At 45.6% G+C, this 20,927-nt stretch overlaps 1 protein-coding gene across 4 annotated transcripts; it reads right to left on the bottom strand.

The window, feature by feature from the left end:
• Window positions 1–545: 545 nt before the first annotated feature.
• On the bottom strand, window positions 546–19,373 carry AAR2 (AAR2 splicing factor). 4 transcript variants are annotated; one of them, XM_014850805.3, is made up of 5 exons: window positions 19,249–19,319; window positions 16,924–16,984; window positions 14,917–15,725; window positions 11,274–11,503; window positions 546–1,879 (listed from the first exon to the last, which is right to left on the bottom strand). In XM_014850805.3, the coding sequence occupies exons 3-5, from the start codon at window positions 15,671–15,673 to the stop codon at window positions 1,712–1,714; spliced, it is 1,155 nt and encodes a 384-aa protein (XP_014706291.1). In that variant the 5' UTR covers window positions 15,674–15,725; window positions 16,924–16,984; window positions 19,249–19,319; the 3' UTR covers window positions 546–1,711. The 4 variants fall into 4 exon arrangements, with proteins under 4 accessions (XP_014706291.1, XP_044604189.1, XP_014706289.1 ...); XM_044748254.2 differs by having other exon boundaries at window positions 19,017–19,303; XM_014850803.2 differs by lacking the exon at window positions 16,924–16,984 and having other exon boundaries at window positions 19,249–19,373.
• Window positions 19,374–20,927: the final 1,554 nt, after the last annotated feature.

Here is a 20,927-nt window from a genome sequence, read left to right as displayed (position 1 = left end):
TTCCAGAACCTTTTCATCACCCCAAAAAGAAGCCCCATGCCTATTAGCACTCACTCCCCATCCCCCTCTCCCCCATCCCCCGGCAACCACTAATCTGTCTCTTCGGACTTGCCCATTCTGGATAATTGATATGAACGGAATCACATAACACGTGGTCTTTGAGTCTGGCTTCTTCCACGTAGCACAATGTCTTCAAGGTTCATTCACGTTGTAGCATGGATCAAGACTTAATTTCTTTGGAATCTGCACCTTTAACACGTTCCTCAGGTGGTTCTGATGGACGGACTTTGGAGAGGAAAAGCACTGCAACTTCACGGCAGGTGAAACTCGTGGTCATTATAAAGAGAGAGGCCTCAGCGCTCCCTTCAGCTGCGCCGGCCTCACGAGCCCCACTAGTAACAGGAGGCCATGCTGGCTGCCGGCCTCCTCCGGAGACCGTAGAGGCCGGGCAGGGTCTCCTGGCGCTCAGGAGGGAGATGTGCGTCTATGGACAGCAGCCTGGCTGCTCTGGGAATTGGGCAGATTAACTACAAGAGACACTCACACAAGGGGATTTAGTCACTTTAATATACATTATGCTCTTGGAAAAACATCTCCAAGGAAACAAGTGGAACCAAAGTCTTAACCAACAGGGATTCTCATTCTGAAACCTGCTGTGAGGCACAGCCTCGGAAAAGAACAGCAAAGGACTCTGGTCACAGCACAGCAGTTTGAGGTCAGGGTGGCAGAGCCTGTATGCATGATGGGCACACCCTCAGGACTCTCAGGAAACCAGAGCATCATGACTCCTGGGGCTGACAGCTCCACAGCAGGACTGGGCAGATCTAGGCTGACCAGGTCTTCTCCAGAGCTCTAAAGAAAAGGCACAGAACTTTCACAGGGCTGAAGAAGCCTGCCCAGAGCAAGAACTTCTCTTTGTTGTTGAATCTCCAGACCATCAGAAAGAGTCATGGTGGCTCTAGTGAGGAATGGGGCCATACGGGAGTTTCCAAGTCCCACTTCTGGGTCTCAGGTCTCAGAAGCAGACAGGTGGGAGGGATGCAGCACCAGCAAGGCCCCTAAGGTCAACGGCCACAACAATCTTGGAAGATTTCCAACTAGGACCTCTGGACAGGAGAATTGGACTTAGAGGGAGAAAGCGAAAGCAGACCACTCGTCACTCAATCCAACTGTCTTCTGTGTTATGCTCTCCTCGGTCTGGGGTGCCTGAGTGGTCATATGCCCCGTATTCTGTGACGTATTCTCATTCAACAAGGGGCAGGCAGAAATTCTGGCTCATCTCCCTATTACTCTCTGCTTAACTTCAAAAAGTCACTAACCGACATCTTAGACCCCTGGGCAGTCCAGGGTTTCTTGTTTTCTAACTATCCTACGGAATAAGCAATCAGTTCTCTTGGACTTTTGGTTCAATTTCTTCTCATTCAGAAGGAAGTAGGTTGCTGCTGACTTCTGTAAGAGCCCATCTGGAATTCAGTCAGGTTAGCACCAAGGCCAGGCTGATGGAGAGGCCACAAATGTGTCTTTACGATGAGTACAGCCTCTCTGACACTGAAGGAACTTTATTTATTGGTGAAGGAGGGAATTCTGGCTCCATTTTTGCGGAACCTGGTGGTACCGCTGCCCTGGCAGGTCCCAGCAGGAAGGGATAAATGGAGAGGCCAGGACTGCAGCCATGTGGGAAGGGGCCTCCCATGGCCGAGAGCACTCCCAGTTAGCCAGTCTCCGAACCCTCGGGGAGCTCCACCACCACCGGGGCACAGTCCTCAGGTTCCGCCTCAAAGTCCCACCGGAACTTCTTGGTCAGGTGAGCTTGGAACTTTTCAGCCTTCTGCCGCAGGGTGGCATCCACAGCAACACTGCAGGCGGAAGAAAAGAAAACCTACAGAGAACAGAGGATAAGTCACTCCCGGGAACACAGAGGGGGCTGGGAAAGCTGTGGAAATTTCCTCATGGTGCTCAGCTCTCTGGGGCAGGTGGATTAGCTGCTGCTGGCATGGGCCCAGGACACCCGCTATGCTTCCCCCAAACCAAGAAAGAAGGTCCAAACCCAGCTGAGAAGCTGGGGCAGGACTAGAATGGAAAATTACTATCTTGGGCAGAGATGCCCCACTGAGAGTAAGGCCACTGGGGCCATGACTCTGGCCCCGCCCCATGGGAGGATCTATTGGGCACCTGGGTAGCAACTCAGAGGACACCAGCTGGTACTAAGATAGGCTTGGGTTGCTTATAAGCCCCTGGATCCCATAAAGCCTCAGACCCCAAGCCAATGTGGCTGAATTGCTGCTCTAATCTAAATGGGCCGGACTGTCAGTTTAAGGCTTCTATTCCCCTTAAAAATGGTCTTTGATGTTCTTTTTTTAAAATTGTGGTAATATATACATAAAATAAAATCTACCATTTAACCATTTTTTACATTATTTTAAAAACTGCATTAAATATACATAACAGAATATTTACCATTTGAACCATTTTTAAGTGTACAGTTCAGTGGCATTAAGTACATTCACATTGTTGTATAACCGTCACCACCTTCTATCTCCAGAACTTTTTCGTCTTCCCCAACTGAAACCCTGTTCTCATTAAGCAATAACTCCCCCTCCCCCCACCCTCCGGCAGCCACCATTCTACCTTCTGTCTCTGTGATTTTGACTACTCTAGATATCTCATATAAGTGGAATCATCCAGTTCTTGTCCTTTTGTGACAGGCTTATTTCACTCAGCATAACGTCCTCAAGCTCCATCCACGTCGTGGCATGTGTCAGAATTTCCTTCCTTTTTATGGCTGAATAACATTGCATCGTATGGAGAGACCACATTTTCTTTTCCATTCATCTGTCAATGGCCCTTTGTGTTGTTTCTACCATTAGGCTATTATCAATAATGCTGCTATGAACATGGTGTAAAAATATTTCTTAGTGTTCCTGCTTTTAATTCTTTTGGGTATACACCCAGAGTGGAATTCTTGGATCATATGGTAATCTATGTTTAATGTTTTGAGGAACTGCCAGACTGTTTTCCACCCGGGTGGCTGTGCCATTTTACATTCCCACCAGCAATGAACAAGGGTTTCAAAATTTTTCCACATCCTCACCAACATGTTATTTTCTGGGTTTTTTTTTAGTAATAGCCATCCTAATGGTATGAAGTGGTATCCCATTGTGGGTTTTTTCCCCCAGTTTTATTGAGATGTAATTGACATATATTACTGCATAAATTTAAGGTGTACAGAATAATGGTTTGACATACCTATATTATGAAATGATCACTGTAGTTTGATTTGCATTTCCCTAATGATTAGTGACGTTTAGCATCTTTTCATGTGCTTATTGGCCATTTTTATATCTTTTTTGGAGAAATATCTATTCAAGTCATTTTTTAATCAGGTTTTTTGTTGTTGTTGTTGTTGTTATGAGTTCTTTATATATTCTAGATATTAATCCCTTGTTTTGATGTTCTTTTTAATTCTGTTTCATCTAATATAAACATGGGCAGGGGGGCAGAAGAGCAATTTTCTCTACATGTGAAACCCAATTCCAGATTGTCCTGGATCTCAACTCCTTCTAAGAATAAGCAAACCCATTACTCCTCCTCATACTATTTCATTGTGTTCTAAGTTTCACAGAGTGTCCCAATGGATCCACACAACACCTGGGGAAGATACCAGAATGCCTATTTTATGGAAATGCAGGCTGAGAGGAGTTAAATGAGTGGATGGAAAATATCCAGGAAGGAAGGAGTGGTTTTTCCCTGACTAGCCGTTGGCTCCCCGCAGGACCACCCCACAGCCATAGGCACAGGAGGGTGGCAGAGGCTTTTGGGTCCACATCACTCTCAGGCCAGAGCTGGCCCACAGACCACCATGAAAGGGATCTGGGCTCCAGGGGCCTTGACCTGACGAAGGCAACAGTCATAATCTGCAGCTGATTCCAAGGACAACACCCATGCCACAGGCTTCTCCACTGTCTTTCTGTTAGCAGGAGGAGTGACAGTCATTTTCAGTGGTCTTTGTTTGGAGCCATTTTGTTGTAATGGTAGCAGGGACATAAGTGACCGAGGGGCACAGGGAGGTTACAGAATCTGGTTTCATTAACTTGGGAATTGACTAACAACAGGAGCAGGAAGCATAGCCACAACAAAATACCAGATCAATAACTAATTAGAGGGGCTCTCTGAGCTTGGTGGCGAGGGCAAGGGAAGCCAGTGGCAGGTCTGTAGGCAGCTAATGGAGCCTGCCCTGGAGCGCTGAATGTGGAGCCAGCTGAACTCTGGGGGAGGAGCCTGGTACGGATTGCAGAGAAGCCTTGTTTCAAGCAGCATTAGCTCCTGCGACCTTGCACACCCATGAGTCTGTCCTCAGAGGTCCTGGGGAGCCTGCTGGCTGAAGTAGCAAAAGCCTCTTCCTGTTCACCCTCCTTACACGGTCAATTGTACTACTGTCTACAAAGTCCCTCCTCTCCAGCCACAGTGAGCAGCTACTAAACATGCTGTGCTGCCTCTTCTGTGCCTCTACCACACATACTTTTCCCTCTGCTTACACCCTTCCACCTAGCTAATTTCTACTAGTGACTCAGGCCCAGCTCAGACATCACCTCCTTTAGGATGTTTTCCCAGACCACAGATGGAACAGGTGCTCCTCTCTGCTCCCCCAGCTTCTAGGGTGACCTCGATCATAGCCTCAATCTCAGTTAGGTAACAGTCCGTTTACTGTTGAGCTCTCCAAAGAGACGAGGAGCAATCCAAAGCAGTAACTCTTTTTCACACCTGCATTCCACACTCCTGGCACAGAGTCTCACACATAAAGCAGATCTATCAGATGTTTAACGAACAAAAGAATGAAGAAGTCCATAGGTTCTATGAAAATCCATTTTTGGTTCATTTTCGCACAGTGCCTGGTACCAAATAATTCCTCAATAATTATGTGATGGTGCTGGACAGAATAAGGGACTCATTCTGGGAAGGAGATGGCTTATTTACCAGGCCCCTGAATACCACTGGCTCACAAGCCATCTCCTTGTGGCTTGCCTCTTAAAAAAGCCCATGGGCCAGCTGGGTGGCGTAGCAGTTAAGTTCACACGTTCTGCTTCGGCGGCCTGGGGTTTGCTGGTTTGGATCCCGGGTGCGGACAGGGTACCACTTGGCAAGCCATGCTGTGGCAGGCATCCCATGTATACAGTAGAAGAAGATGGGGATGGATGTTAGCTTAGGGCCAGTCTTCCTCAGCAAAAAGAGGAGGATTGGCAGCAGATGTTAGCTCAGGGCTAATCTTCCTCAAAAAAAAAAAAAGCCCAAACTGAAAGAAACAGCAATAACCCCTGTTCCCCTAGCACTGTGCCTGAGCTTCCCTTATGGCATTTCTCACATGGGGCTGGCATCACAGAGATCTGCATGCCTTCAGAGTAGGGATCAAGTCCTAATTATTAAAGTGTCCCACATAGCATATCGCCCAGGGCCTGGCAGAGAGTTAGGGCCCACAGGATGCCTACTGAATGGATATGAATGAGAAACAGGGATTGCCCTGCATTTGGCAATGGCCAGCAGTGAGAGGTTGGAACAGGCTGGGCTCATGCTCATCATTCATCCTTCCCACCCACATTCTCAAACACTGCCTGGGAGTGACATCAACTAGAGGCAGGTATAACAGAAGCCTTCGGTCTGAAAAATAAGGGTTCTAATTTGAAAAATGCCTTGTCCTTTTTAAGGAACCTATCAATCTAATCTTTACTACAAACCTGGGAGGTGGGAGGATAGGAAATTACTGTTCCCATTGTACAGATGAGGACAGTGATAAATGCTGAGCAAGTGATAAATGTTGATCAAGATCCAGTCCAAGTAGGGAAATCTCAAACATTTTTCCCCACCAAGACCTTCTTTTTGTCTTGACACAGGCTAAATACATCCTTGATATTTTCAGCATTGTCCCGTGGGAAGCCAAGGGACTTGGAGACCACGTGCTTCTGGAAATGTCCCCTCTGCAGGCCTCCAGAACCCAGGGCACAGCCAGGTTGACCTTTACAAAAAAGCAACTTCATTGAGATGTAATTTACATACAATTAAATCCTCCCATTTTAAATGTTCAATTTGTTTTGACAAATGTAAACACTCATGCAATCACTATATGATATCATCAAGACAGATACACGTTGATAGTTTTTTCTTTTGGTATCCAGTTCTGTGAGTCTGAAGGCCCTTATACTATCACAGTCAGGGTGCCGAACAGTTCCATCACTCCAGAAAACTCCCTCCTTCTGCCCCTCAGTGATCAAACCTTTCCCTTAGCCCAGCCCTTGGTATCCACTGACCTATTTTTGGCCCTATTGTTTACAATCTTGATATTTTAAAAACTCACATTCAGAAAAGGAAATGTTTAGATAGTATCGAGTTTTCAAGCAACAATTTATTTTGATTCTCTTGTTTTTAGATTAATTTTATACCTTCTTCAGAAAACTTACTAATGATCTGGTTATTTTATTTATTAAAGTGAAATCAAGTAAACATTTTTTAAGGTCACTGAGAAATGAATCATCTTAATATCGGAAGATTAATCCTGGATATTTTAAAAACACTTTTGAATAGGATAATAACATTTCACAAACAACTGTATTTATCTAAAACTAAAAGTACACCCATTGGGTATTTTTCTTCAAATGTAAAAATAGGTATTAATACTTTTATCATTAAGTCTGTGTATTGTAAAACTGTAAATTACTTTAGTCAGAAATGTGAAAGCTTTCTTTTAAACCCAGGTTAAGTAAATTGGGTTCAGTCAGGTCACCTTGAGAAATTCAAAATATCAAGGTAGGTAGCTGAGTCACTTCTTATCCTATTTTTTGGCTAGACCAAAAAGACGACATTTCCTAATTTTATTAATTCCCAAATGATTATTCAACTTAGAATGAAACTAGCCAGAGGTAGAAAATTTTATTTCCACTTGCAGAAGAAGAAAGTTAAAAGCAGGACTATCACTTCACAATGATTACTAGGAAGGTGAAAAGCAGTAGGAATCATGTCTTCTGAGGCCAGTTTAAAGAATTAGGGATGTTTCATCTGGGCCTTAATCATATATGGGAGCCCACTACAGAATCAAAGCTCAGCCTTGCCATCCACTAGCTCTGGTGATCTTGGGCAAAATTATGTGACCTCTCTGTTCCTGTTTCTTAATCTATAAAATGGGATTATACACTTAACGTTTAGGATTGTTGTGAGGGCAGAGTAAGCATGCGAAAGTGATAGCTGATGGCAGGAGGTGTAGGAGTACGGACGTGAAATTTATCATAGCTGGTGTTATGATAAAAATGCTATAGACATCATTGTCAGAGCCAGTGTTTTCCCTCAAGAGTTAAAGATGGACACTGGCATTTAGAACATTGGCAAGAAAGCATATATGGCCTATTGTGACTAAAAGTACTAAAAAATAGGTTATGTGACTACATGCCTAAATGTTATGCAATCAGCAATAAGAATCCTTATTTTGTACATAACTCACTTTCTAACATACTATTAAATTCAGATTATCCTTTCATTGGTTTTAAACAAATTATGGTGACTCAAGTTGCTTTAAATAAAAGAAAAAACTGTATCTATTTTTGTAAAACAAATAATTTTTATTTAAGCTAAATCCATGGGATTTGTAAAAAACAGAGGCATCTATTCAAAAGGGCCTCTAATAGCAGAGGCCATTAGGTGGCTAATTTTATGCAAGCTAATGTAGCTGTCTTTAAGTGCTTACACACACAAACACCAGTCCCTCTCCATGGGTAGTAGCCATTTAAGCTCCTAAGAAAGCAAGCCAGTTCCGCTTACTTGACTACCTGGTGGGGAGAGCAGGCAGCTGGCTGAGGAAGTCTTTCATGGGCTGATTCATTCACTCACAAACACCCTGAGTGAGTGCCTCTGTGTGGGGGACTGGATTCTCAGTGCCAAGACGGCATCAATGTAATTCTCCATTAAAAAAAAAGTTTTGTCATAGCTTTTTCCACTTTGTGCCTGCTGAAATCTCAGTCATCCTTCAAGCTCATGGTCAAATGGCTTCCTTTGCAAAAAAGCCATTCCTGATCCTCTATCCTCTCAACTCTCAACCCCAGTCTGAATTAACCAATCCCTCTCTGGTGCTCCTAATGCCCTTTGGTCAGACTTCACTGTTTACACCTATCATATTCATGTCATCTATTATGTTGCCACAGGAACTATGACTCCATCTGATAACACAAAGAAAGATAAGTGCTAGGCCTCGACTAGGTGTTCAAAATAACCAGATGAACAAAAAACTGGTTTTGGGGAAAAGCTCATGGCTCAGTGGGGAAGTTACACAGACAATATATAAACTTCAGCAAGCACACCCTGTGCAATGTGACAGTGACAAGCACAAAGTAGGCTAATAGTATGGAAAGGAGAGAGACATCAGGGATGGCTTCACAGAGACGAATGCTTGAGGGCATCTTGTAGGGTGAACAAGTACATACCAGGCAGAGGGGAAAATCAGGTTCCCTTAAGAAGGCACAAAACATGGGTATAAAGTTTCAGTCATGCCAGATGAACAAGTTCTAGAGATCTGCTGTGCTCATACTTAATAATACTGTGCTGCACACTAAAAAATGTGTTAAGAGGGTATCTTACATTGTGTTTTTTTACCACAATAAAAAAAAAAAGAAGGCAGGAAACAGCATGGCACATCTGGGAACGTGCAAGGAGACCACTGTCACCGGAAGTTGCTGGGGGAGAGCAGGGGGAGGAAAGAGAAGCTGGAGAGCAGGTCAGGACCAGATCAGAATGGACCTTGTGACCTATGTTTGGGCTTTTAACTTTCTCGGCAATGAGGAGATGCAGATATCAGATCAGAGCTGCATTTTAGAGCAGCAACTCAGGTGACAGTGTGGGAGACAGATGGACTGACAGGGGTAAGCCTAGAAGCTGACAAACTCTGATGCAGTGTAGACGAGACCAAAAGGCCCAAGTTACGGGAATGGTACCAGGGGCAGGACAGCCTTCTAAAACACTTACTACTATCCAGAGTTATTTGGTCAATCCATTTGTTTGCTTTCGCACCAACATATAACCTCCAAGTCAGGGACTCTGTCTTGCTCACAGTTATATTTTGAGACCTAGAACAGAGCCTTGTATACAGCAGGTGCTCAGCAAATACCCACTAAATCAATGAACAAACCCCTTAAGGGTAGGAACCCTGGCTAACTCATATGTATGTATTCCTTAACGCTTTCAAGAGAATGCTGTATATAAAGAAAGGATGCTCAAAAACACGTGTTAATGTGTTTTTTTTAAAGGCATGTGTCCTAGATTTTTCCAAATTATGAAATCAAACTTTCTTGGTGAAAAGTCCAAAGATAGAATTCTTCCAACCATCAGCTTTGCAGACCCTACCTGGGTATCTAGCAATCCAGCTGGGCCCTTTCCACTTCGAAAATCATTGCTGGCAACAGAGCTTCAGCAATTAGAGCTCAGCTGTTGGCTGTGCTGACAATGGTGGGGACAGCCACCGACACAGTGTGGCCTACCTATGTCTGTGCGGCAGAAGTAATGCACATCACAAGGGCAGCACATGTTCCTGTGGGCCAGAGCCACTGCCAGAGGCTACTCAGCAGGCTGAAGCTTCCTACTGCTCTGCAACCCACAACCCAGTAACTGTGGGGCGGTTTCCTCTGCAGAGGACGGATAAAGGGATTTAATTTCTCTGTTAAATCAGGAGCCACTAAAAGGGCAGTTTTATAAGTCTTCTACAGTAGAATACACCAGGCTCAAGCTATCAGCTTGACTGACTCATCCCCATGGCCTGCACAAGTCCTCCAACTGCCAGAGTTTTAAGTCAGCTGACTGCTCACAGGGACTCTTCCAACAGAACGTTGGTTGGAGAAAAGTGTTCTGTACCTGAGAAACAGGCCCCTGATGGTGTCTCCACTAACGTCAATCAAGAATCTTTTTGGGGGATCTACATCGTATTTAGTACCTAGGGTCATAAGCACAGGCCCTAAACCAAGACTCAGCTGTGGGTACAAATCCTGACTCTGCCACTTACCAGCTGTGTGACCTCATGACATGACTTAACCTTTCTGAGTCCTGGTGTTCACATTTGTAAAATGGGAATAATCCCCCCTGCCTTGCAGTGCTCTAGAGAGATTAAATGAGGGAACTCACACAAGGTGACAAGCAGGGGCCTAATAACCGACAGGCATTAACAAACTTTCATTCCTTCCCTTATCCTGGACAGGAGTGGAAGGTTAGTGACTAGCCACCTTGTAAGGCGCAGGCCTTGTCAGGGTCTCACACAGGGAGAAGAAAGCAGCTCAGGGAACAGAAAGTATGGAAACTGACAGCTTGCAGCTTCTGCCTCTTCTATACTTGAGAAAGTTACAAAATGTGAGTGACAGAGGCTGTCCCAAGAACATAAAGGAAGCTAATCTGTTTGCAAAGGGAGAAAATAGCACAGGATGGAGATTTTAAGTTTTTTGAAGCTTCTTCCCTAATTACCACTCATAATGAAAATTTAATTGCTAAGTTAAAAGCAAATTTCACTTTTTCTGTCAGAGACTCTATGCAGAAACTGGCACATTTTGTTTGAACAGGAAATCAAAGTTACTTTAATGCTTAAATGAGATCTAAGGAGCTGCAGATGTTTCCCGGGGAATAACAAGCTTCAGAACTCAGTCCTGGGGCTGGCCCGGTGGCGCAGCGGTTAAGTTTGCACCTTCCGCTTTGGTGGCCCCGGGTTCGCTGGTTCAGATCCCAGGTGCAGACCTACGCACCACTTGTCAAGCCATGCTCTGGCATGCGTCCCACATATAAAGTAGAGGAAGAGGGGCATGGATGTTAGCTCAGAGCCAGTCTTCCTCAGCAAAAAGAGGAGGATTGGTGGCAGATGTTAGCTCAGGGCTAACCTTCCTCAAAAAAAGAAAAAAAACCTCAGCAAACTCTGTCCTACTTGTTGCAGCAACTTATGGCTATAAGGAGAAAGAAAAACTGTCCTGAGCTGAGTAACTCAAAGAGGTGGAGCTGATTCAAATTCCTAGGACCCCAGGGCTAGGCACTCCGGAGTGAGGCAGGAGAAGCTCTGGCATCACGGAGTGTACAACTGAGTAGGAGACAGAGAACTAGGAAATAGCTTAGTTTCCTACTTTAGGAAACTAAGATTAGGAAACTGAAATAAAGAAAACTTTGGCTCATGAAAGAATAGCAAGAAACCAAAAGGTGACCCTCCTGAGTGTGCTTTCACACGCCCTGGCCTTCCTTCTGTCCACACGGGTGTCAGCCAAAAGACTGCCCACCTGTAAGGTGCTGGTGAGGAAGTTGTTCTGGGAGACAATGTCCACAAAGAAGTCAGCGGGGATCTCACCAAGCTGGTGGTACAGGATGGAGATGAGGTTGATGTAGAGGGTGTGGTGCTTCACCATGGCTTCTTCTGACCGGCACAGGAGGTTCAGGAGCCGCTTCCAGTGCTCAAATGCCTCGTACACATTCCCCAGCAGGAAGCATATAAAGGCAAACTGGAGTTCACCTGAAAGGTGCAGAGAGGAGAAATGACCCTGAGAGAGAGGAGTACCAGCTGACTCTACAAGGCCATCAGTTCCACTGGACCCGAGCAACGGGTGTCCTTTTATCCTTGTCACTCTTGCAGAACCTAGGATGGGGTTTTGCACATAGCAGATGCTCAATAAAAGTTTGCCAAACTATTATAAACTCAAACCAGGGGAAACCAAACTGTGGTTTTAGATTTCTGCAAAACCAGAGTGTAAGAGAAGAGGTACGCCTAGTATCTGCCCGGCTGTAAAAAGTTTACAAAATGTGTCCATGGGTTTTATGCCAAGTGATCTCAAACTTTGCTGCCCATCAGAATTACTAGGAGAGCTTGTTAAAAATTAAAGCTGCCATGGGCCAGCGCCAGTAGCCTAGTGGTTAAGTTCAGTGTGCTCTGCTTCAGTGGTCGGGGTCCAGTTCCTGGGCAGGGACCTACACTGCTCTGTTAGTGGCCATGCTGTGCTGGCGGCCCACATACTAAAAAATAGAGGAGGAGGGGCTGGCCCAGTGGTGCAGTGGTTAAGTTTACACATTCTGCTTTGGCAGCCCAGGGTTCACCAGTTCAGATCCCAGGTGCAGATCTATGCACTGCTTGTCAAGCCACGCTGTGGCAGGCGTCCCACATAAAATAGAGGAAGATGGGCACGGATGTTAGCTCAGGGCCAGTCTTCCTCAGCAAAAAGAGGAGGATTGGTGGCAGTTAGCTCAGGGCTAATCGTCCTCAAAAAAAAAAAAAAGAGGATTGGCATCAATGTTAGCTCAGGGCGAATCTTCCTCAGCACAAAGAAAAAGCTAGCAAAGCCTCATCCCTAGAGATCCCGGTTGAGGACAGATGATGGGGTCTCAGTATCTGTAGCTCTAACAAGCTCCCTGGGTGATCCTGATGCAGAATCTGCTCCAGGGTCAGGGAAATGCTGCATTACACCATGTAATTCTCAGCCCAACTCCACAGGCTGGTCAGGGAAGGTGGTATTTGCCTCACTTTACAGATGAGGTCAAGGGACTTCCCCAAGGTGACACATCCAACGCTTGGCAATGTGAACAATGGAAAGATAAAACAGATTTCCTATTGGGCGGGAACAGTTCTAGAGCCTCCTAGCACAGGAAAATTCACAAGTACTTCTTCCAGGGTTGCCTGCCAGTCAAATTATTTTTGTTTGTTTAACCACAGGTCTCTGTGACTTAACTCTACCAGCAACTTGGTGGCTAAAAGCATAAGCTCTGGAGCCAAACTCCTTGGGTTCAAATCTCGGCTCCACCACCTCACAGCTGTGTGAACCTGGGCAAACTACTTACTCTGTTTATGCCTCAATTTCCTTATTTGAGGGCTGCAGTGAAGATTAAATGAATCAATATAATACATGTAAAGATTTAGAATAATGCCTGTCACAATCTGTAGCACTCAAAAAATGTTAGTTAAATGTTATTCCCACATTTCCACCAATGCCTATCTCAAACAAAGAGACCTGATGATACAGAAGCCATTGTCCTTGAGCAAACAACTGGGTCTCTGGTTGCCAGGATATACTGTTGATGATCAGAGACATTCTCTCTGGCTTCAAATTTAGTGAGGGCTTCTGTGGTATACCTACTTGTGGGCCATAAAAAGAACAGATGCACTCAACACCAAATACCCCTTTAAATGTATGGTGTTTGATCTCTGTCACTTCCAGTGACCTGGAAAAACTACTTTCCTGTCCCTAGGCCTGTGGAACTAGGTTTGATTTGAGTGAATAGCTATCTGGTCTAGGTATTTTGGATGTTTGACCAATGTTTTCAAAATATGGTCAAATTCTCTTTGTATGATAGAAGTTAATGATTTCCTTCTTCAGTTGGCTTTACCTGGTTAGTTTGCTTAGGTTGTTAGTTTAGGGCATTTATTTAAACTCACGCATTTCTGACGTAGTCTAAAATTAAATTATGAGATCAGAAATAATGTCAAAGAGCTGTCATGAAGATACACAGTTATCCCTTGCAAGCGATCTTTTCACAAGATTACTTTGAAGAACTGCTTAAGAGGTAGAAAATAGGATTTCTATTCATTTTTAAGCTAGAATTTCAAGTTATTTATTAAATGAAAATACTGCACAATGCAATAAGATGTACCCATTAAAATGTCCCTTTTTATCAGCTGAGCCAATGATATAAAAGGCCTTATATTCAAATTTCTCACTGATCTGCCAATAGAAAAATATGCAAATACCTGGACAATTTGTAAAAGAAAAAATATAAATAGCTGCTAAAGATGTGACAACTGTTTGCTGTCACTAGTAATCAAAGAAATATAAATTGAAACAAGATGCCATTCTCCAACCATGCGGCTGGAAGAGGCCTTTGCTAAACTCCCTGTCAAAGGTGATTGACGGGCCACGGCCTCCCACCAGCTGGCCAGGATGCAAAACCTTCTCCTGGCAAACGCACACTCTGACCAACAATTTCAACCCTAAATGTATGCAGAGGTACACACAAGGAGGTTCATTAGACACTTACAAAAGGGAAAAGAGGGACAGCTTAAAGGCCCATCGACAGAGCTTCAACAACTATGAAACATAAGCAGCCACTAAAGAGAAGCGACAGTTTCAGTGGTATGGAAAAATGTTTGTATTAAAGCAGATTATAAAATAATATAATGTAATTCTGTTTTTGTAAAACAACATATACAAACACATATAACTGAATTAAGAAAAAGAATAAAAGGAAATACACGGAAATATAATAGAGAAAAGACTGAAATGAAATATATATATATTTAAAAAAAGATGGAAAGAAAATACACCAAAATGCAAAAAATGGTTATTTCTCGGTGGTGGGAATTGACGTGAATTTTATTTTTGTTTTCTTCTATGATGAACATATATTATTTTTGTAATAAGGGAGAAAAACAATGATAAAAACTTTTAACAATTTAAAAAAACCCACTGTCCTGCTCTAAGCCAGTAGAGAGGCCAAGACCTTGAGAGAGTCAGGAGCAAACTGAGAAGGCAGTAGGAGTCCTGGGAACCAGGAGCCCTGGGCTCTGGTCTCACTTCAACCATTCAGTCGGCCAAACCTTTCCCTCTATGGACCTCAATTGGTAAAACAGGAGGTTAGGTCACATCAGCGGTTCTCAAACACAGGATTGTCTGTATTAGGTTCATCTAGGGTGATGTTTATTAGATAGATAGACAGATACACAGGTAAACTGCTGGGGCCCCACCCCAGATCTCTTGAATCAATCTCCAGGGGAAAGGTCTGGGCACCTGTTTCTTTAACAAGTGTACTGGGCAAGACTGCCTCCTAGCCAGGTTTAGGAACCACTGGACCAGATAACCCAAGATGTACCCCATATTCTAAAGCCCCCCTACTATATACCCCTCCCTTGGCCCACTTCCAAAGAGCCCTGTTCCTCCTCACCGAGCACATCCTGGGGGCTGCTGGGGAACTGCTTGCTGAGCATAGTCTCTAGGGCATAGCTCAGATCCATGCTGTGCCTGGTTATCTCTGCTGGCGTGGCACCTGCCGGGAACATCTGCGTGGGCAGCTCTGAGAAGCGGATCTCTGTTCCAGCTCTGGGCTTCATCTCAGGTAGCCGGGCCAGGCCCTCCTGGTAGCTTTTGCACTCAGTGCCACAGCGGGGTAGATTCTGCCCCACTCGGTCCTTGGTGTGCTTCATGGAGAGCACAGGCAGCACCTCTGAGAAGGCACAGATATGCCGGCTCTCAGGCTGCAGTTTCTCCATTGTGGCCTCACTGATGAAGTTGGAGAGTGAAATCCACTTCTTGAGCGTGCCATATGGGTACGGTCCCAGGAACTGGTCCAGCTCCTGGAGGTTGGCCCTCATGGCCTCCACCTCAGCCTCTGGGGCTGGGGATAGGTCTACCTCTTCCCGGATTGCGTTCCAGCGCAGGACCATCAGCCCCCGCTGTTGCAGGCTAAGGAAGAAACCCATACGAGGGCCCACCTCCCTGGGATTGGCCTTGTCCACAGAGCTGTAGTGGAGGAAGTGGATGCCTGGTGGGATCATCTTCACACCCCGGAACTTTGGCCCCACCTCCCAGGAGTTGTAGTCAATGCCAAACTCTGTCCCCTTGGGCATATTCAGGATGACCACAGTGGCCCCTTCAAAGAAAAGGCGTTTGGCAAGCTCAGGATCCATCTGCATGGCAGCCATGGGACCAGTCGTGGGTGACCTTTTGGAGAATTCTTCTTGTGTTCCAGAACAGCTGAAAAAGAAATAAATCAGAGTTAATCAGAACTTGGGAAAGAATGCTTCATTGGCTGAGCATTCTCTATGTGCCAGATATGGAATTAGACTCCTGACATAATTATCTCCCTCAATCCGCACCACAACCCTGCATCCATTTCACCGATAAAGAAAATGAGACTCAAAGAGAAGAGGATTTTTTTTGTTTTTTCAAAGATTGGCACCTGGGCTAACAACTGTTGCCAATCTTTTTTTTTTTTTTTTTTCTGCTTTATCTCCCCAACCCCCGCCCTGTACACAGTTGTATATCTTAGTTGCACGTCCCTCTAGTTGTGGGATGTGGGACGCCGCCTCAACGTGGCCTGACGAGTGGTGCCATGTCCACGCCCAGGATCCGAACCCTGGGCCGCTGCAGCGGAGCGCGCGAACTTAACCACTCGGCCACGGAGCTAGCCCCGAGAAGAGGATTTTTGTCCTTTGGTTTAATGAGCAAGAACACTCACTTCACAGCTAAAAAGACATCAGTTAAAGAAGTGACATACTCAAGGTCACACAAGGACCCAAATTAGAACCTGGGTACCCTGTCCTCCAGGCCAGTGTTCTTTCCACTGTCCACTCAGGATCTACTCTCAGATCTCTCTCTCACAACAGAGCAGGAAGGTGGAGAAAGCCTGGATGACCCATCTAAACTATAACTCTGCCTAAACTGTCTTAAATTATAACTCTGCCTAAAACCTATTGCTGGAGACTCCCAGAAGAGTTGAGAAAGAGGATACAATCAAGCACACACCCAGTTTCCCACAAGCCTGAGGAAAAGCCCAGAAATGAACACAAGGTAGAAAGTGGGTGCTCAGCATCTAAAAGTCACAAAAGCTTTGGGCAGTGGAGACCTATTCAACCACAACCCCCTCTTTATCCTATTATTTATAAAAAACCTAAAGTCCAGGAAGTGGAACAACTTCCCAAAGGGGACCACAGTCAGTGGCAGCTCTGGACCACTCACCCAGAATGGATTCAGGTGGCGTGGCTGGCCTAGGATCAGTATTTTGAAGAGCTTAGAACACTTATTTTATCTACTCCTGGACTACCCATGAGGACACACTGATAAAACTTCTGTAGGCAGGCAGACAATGCCTCAATGTATTTATAAGAATGGTTCCAACATGAACTAATTTAAACAAAACAATTATCCAATCTTCTAGTCCCAAGACACTTACCTATTCAATTCAACAGATAATCACTGAGTGCATGCAATATGCCAGGATCCTTTGCCGGGCACTAAAAGAAACATCCACAGAGTAAGACAGCCACTGCCCTCCAGGCACTTCCAGTCTAACCAGACATAGAAACAAGACCCCAAATTTCACACACAGAAGACCAACTGCCTCTTTAATTCTTTTTTACTCTTTTTATTTTATTATTATTATTTTTTTGGTGAGGGAGATTGGCCCTGGGCTAACATCTGTTGCCAATCTTCCTCTTTTTGCTTGAGGAAGACTGTCGCTGAGCTAACATCTGTGCCAATCTTCCTCTATTTTGTATGTGAGACACTGCCACAGCATGGCCTGATGAGCTGTGTGTAGGTCTGCACCATGGATCCGAACCCCCAGAGCCTGGGCCACTGAAGGGGAGCACGCAAACTTAACCACTATGCCACTGGGCCAGCCCCTACTCCTTTTATTTTAAACACACAAAACAAAATAAAACAGTGAGGAAAGGAAGACCAACCCTTTTCCAAAAAATGTAAGGGTATATTTTATCATCTTAACCCAAAAAACACTACAAATGACTCTCACTCTAAATCAGCATTTTTTTTTTCAAACTGCAAGTCAGGACCTGTTAATAGGTTAAGAACTCAATTTAGAGGGTCTCAACCAGCAATATGTTTTTTGGGTTTTTTTGGAGGGAGATTAGCCCTGAGCTAACTACTGCCAGTCCTCCTCTTTTTTGCTGAGGAAGCCTGGCTGAGCTAACATCCGTGCCCATCTTCCTCTACTTTATATGTGGGATGTCTACCACAGCATGGCGTGCCAAGCAGTGCCATGTCCATACCCAGGATCCGAACCGGCAAACCCCGGGCCGCAGAGAAGCAGAACATGCGCACTTAACTGCTGTGCCACTGGGCAGGCCCCAGCAATAATTTTTTTAAGTGAAAAGAACAACAACAACAACAAAAAAATCAGAGCACATCATGAATAGTAAAGATAAGTACTGTTTTCTGAAGCTTTGTGTGTTTATACATATCCTTGGTCAAGATGTAAAACTTTGTTACTGTACGTCACAATCAAAAAGCCTGAAAGCCACTCTCTAAATAATTTATATCACCATCTTCCTATTCCCAACTCTGAATTCAGAATGTCCTTAACAAACATTTGCTAAATAAACAGCTACTGCACTTAGAATAATTGCTCATCAATTAGCCATTTTCCCTTGTGGCATCTGTGTGCGCCTCCTTGATAATGACATTCCTTTCATTCTAATTCCACCAGCCTGTAATTCTCTTCACTATATCTTCAGCAGCTGGCAAGAGGCCTGGCACAGAGAAAATGCCCTGGAGTGCGGAAAGTCACATCCATCCACTTCTCTCCGCCACCGCCTTAATCCAAGCTACCACATCCCTCACCCAGAGAGGGTTTGCCTCTCCAATCCATTCTCCATCCAATAACTGAAGTGACCTTTTCAAAGTCCCAATCTAAGCATGTCACCACTCGCACTTACTACCCCCACAGGGGGGTTATAAGCCGCTTCCCAGGCTGCTCTTGGAAAACCAAAATTCTTCCCATGACCTACAAGCCCTAAGTGGGCTTTCCCCTGGCAACTCCTCCAGCTTGTTTCATACACTGCTCCCCCCATAAGCTGTGTTCCAACCACACTAGCCTCTTTCTCACCCTCAAACAGGAGGCTCTCCTGGATAGAAAACTTTTCCCTCTCCTCTTTGTCAAATCAGTATTCTGATCTCAGCTCCATATTCACTTGCTCAGTAAGGCTCCTGGACCTGGGGCTGGGTCAAGTCTCCTGTGATACACTCTCAGGGGGCCCTGGACCTTTCCATCGCACTTATCACGGATTTTACGTGTTTAACAGAAGGCTGTCACCTCCACGAGAATTGAGTCTTTCTGTATCTCTAGCACATATCAGACGCTTGATAACCATTTCTATAACAAAAGCGTGATATCCCTTTCGGAGATGACAAAGGCCCGGTTCGGGGAAACACCTCACCCAAAGTTACAGAGAGTAGGACAAAACCAGGTCAAGCGGAGCCAAGGTCTCCAGCCCCCAAGGTCTAAAGTTAGGAGAGAAGCGAAGTTACCCCGGGTGCCCTTGGAAGTCCTCGCCACGGTGTCTCTGGTGACGGTTTCTCAGCGCGAAAGGCCTGCAGAGACACCAGGGTCCCACCGCCGGCGCACAGACCGGGAGGCGGCCCGCCCAGAGAGGTGTCCTAGTTCAGGGCACTCCGTGTTCCCGAGCCAGAAAGAGCGGCAGCTGGGCCACACCGACAACGAAACCAGAGGAGTTAAAAGCGGGCAGGAAGCCGCACTCACCGACTTCGGTCTTGCCCCACGCTCAGCAACCACGGAAGCGCACCGGAAGTTCTCCGACTCAGGCGCCGGACGGGAGCGACGAAGAAAGCAGCCCGGCAGAGTTCTCGGTCGCGGGAGGAACGGTCCCTGCCTGCAGGTTCCGCTCCGTCAAATGTTGCGTCTTGCTACTTTCAGTTATTCGTTTTAGTTCCTGAACCGTGGATAACAACTTTCATCAAATGATGCATTTTTATATCCAGCTCCAGAAACATATCCACCAGCCATGGTTCTTGGGTCTCAATCAGTCACGGTCACTGAAGCTGGGGTCAAGGTCTTGGCTGCCCAGTAGCCACAGTCAGATGCTCAGTCATGGTCCTGGTCAGCCAGTCTCTATCCGAGTGAAAGTATCACAGCTGGCCCGTTATCACCCGGTCCCGGCTTCCAACAACTCTCAGCCCTAGGGGAGAGCCTCTGAAACCCAGTCCCCAGCCCAGAGAGAACCAGACTCAGCAGCCGAAGTCACACATTAGTCCCTCCAGCCACCATCACCCAGTGTTCTCTGGCAGCCCAGGCCTAGTATGATCTCTCAGTCAGGCTATAAATGCACCCGGAGGGAGGGAAGTCTACCTTGTTCTCCATCGTTTCCCTGGAACCTAACACAAAGCCAGGCACAAAGGCTCAGCTCAGTATATATATTATTCATTTAATTAATGGCAGTAATTTGGTATTAATAAATGGCTTCTATTTTTGGGCCTAGCCCTGTGCTGGATGGTTCTATCAGTCAGGGTTCTAGCAAAGAAGCAGAGCCAACAGGAGATATATAAGATATTTATTGCAAGGAATTGGCTTATGTGATTGTGAGGGCTGGCTAAGCATGTCTAAAATCCATAGGGCAGGCCACACTGGTATATGATTTCTAATCCTTACACTAACCCTCATAAGTAGGCAGTAGTATTCCCAACATACAGAAGAGAAAACTGACGCTCAGCGAGGTTACACAGGCAAAGAGTGGTGGAGTTAGAATCCAAACCAAGGCCTGACTGGCTGTTTTTCTCCCTGTGCTGCTGCTCCTTAGCTTGTCTGTCACACTTCCTCAGGGACAGCTGGACATGCCAATCTGTCTCAGTCAAAATTCATCTGTTAGTGGGTTACAGACTAGACCAGGCCCTGCAGTCATGGTTAATCACAATGAGCTGCTGCAGGATTAACCAGAGACGGCCTCCATCAGTCACAGTCATGCGTGTCAATCTCAGCCTCTTGTGTCAGTTCCATTTCCTGCATGAAGCTCAGCTCCCTCTCCACCCCTCCCCATCGTGCCCTCAGCTCTGTGGTCAGGTTTCAGAGCTCTCTGTTCCAGCTGGGCTCACCATCTTCTCAGAGACTCCAGGGGACTGAACTATGGACTACAGCACAGAAGCTGTAGATGGTGGCCCAGGAACTGCACCTGGTGGGCTGAATGTCCATCCAGATTCGGTTTCTCAACCTTGGTACTATTGACGCTTGAGGCCAGGTAATTCATTGTTGTAGAGGGCTGCCCCATGCATTGTAGGATGTTTAGCAGCATCCCTGGCCTCTACCTGCTAAATGCCAGCAGCACCTCTCAATTGAGACAACCAAAAATACTTCTAGACATTGCTAAGTGTTCCCTGGGGGACAAAATCCTCCAGTTGAGAACCACTGATCTAGATGAACCAGCCTTA

This window comes from Equus asinus, chromosome 15 (assembly GCF_041296235.1).
Source record: "Equus asinus isolate D_3611 breed Donkey chromosome 15, EquAss-T2T_v2, whole genome shotgun sequence".
Classification (NCBI taxonomy): domain Eukaryota; kingdom Metazoa; phylum Chordata; class Mammalia; order Perissodactyla; family Equidae; genus Equus; species Equus asinus.
The sequence above is the reverse complement of the archived record's forward strand: the minus strand, read 5'-3'. Positions and strand labels throughout refer to the sequence as shown.

Excerpts from the sequence above, each read along its gene's own strand:
- AAR2 (XM_014850803.2), bottom strand. The coding sequence starts at position 15,673 with ATGGCTGCCATGCAGATGGATCCTGAGCTTGCCAAACGCCTTTTCTTT. Across the intron at positions 11,504-14,916 it reads CAGCCCCCAGGATGTGCTCG|GTGAACTCCAGTTTGCCTTT; the intron begins GTGAGGAGGAAC and ends TGCACCTTTCAG. Across the intron at positions 1,880-11,273 it reads TCCTCACCAGCACCTTACAG|GTTTTCTTTTCTTCCGCCTG; the intron begins GTGGGCAGTCTT and ends TGTTCTCTGTAG.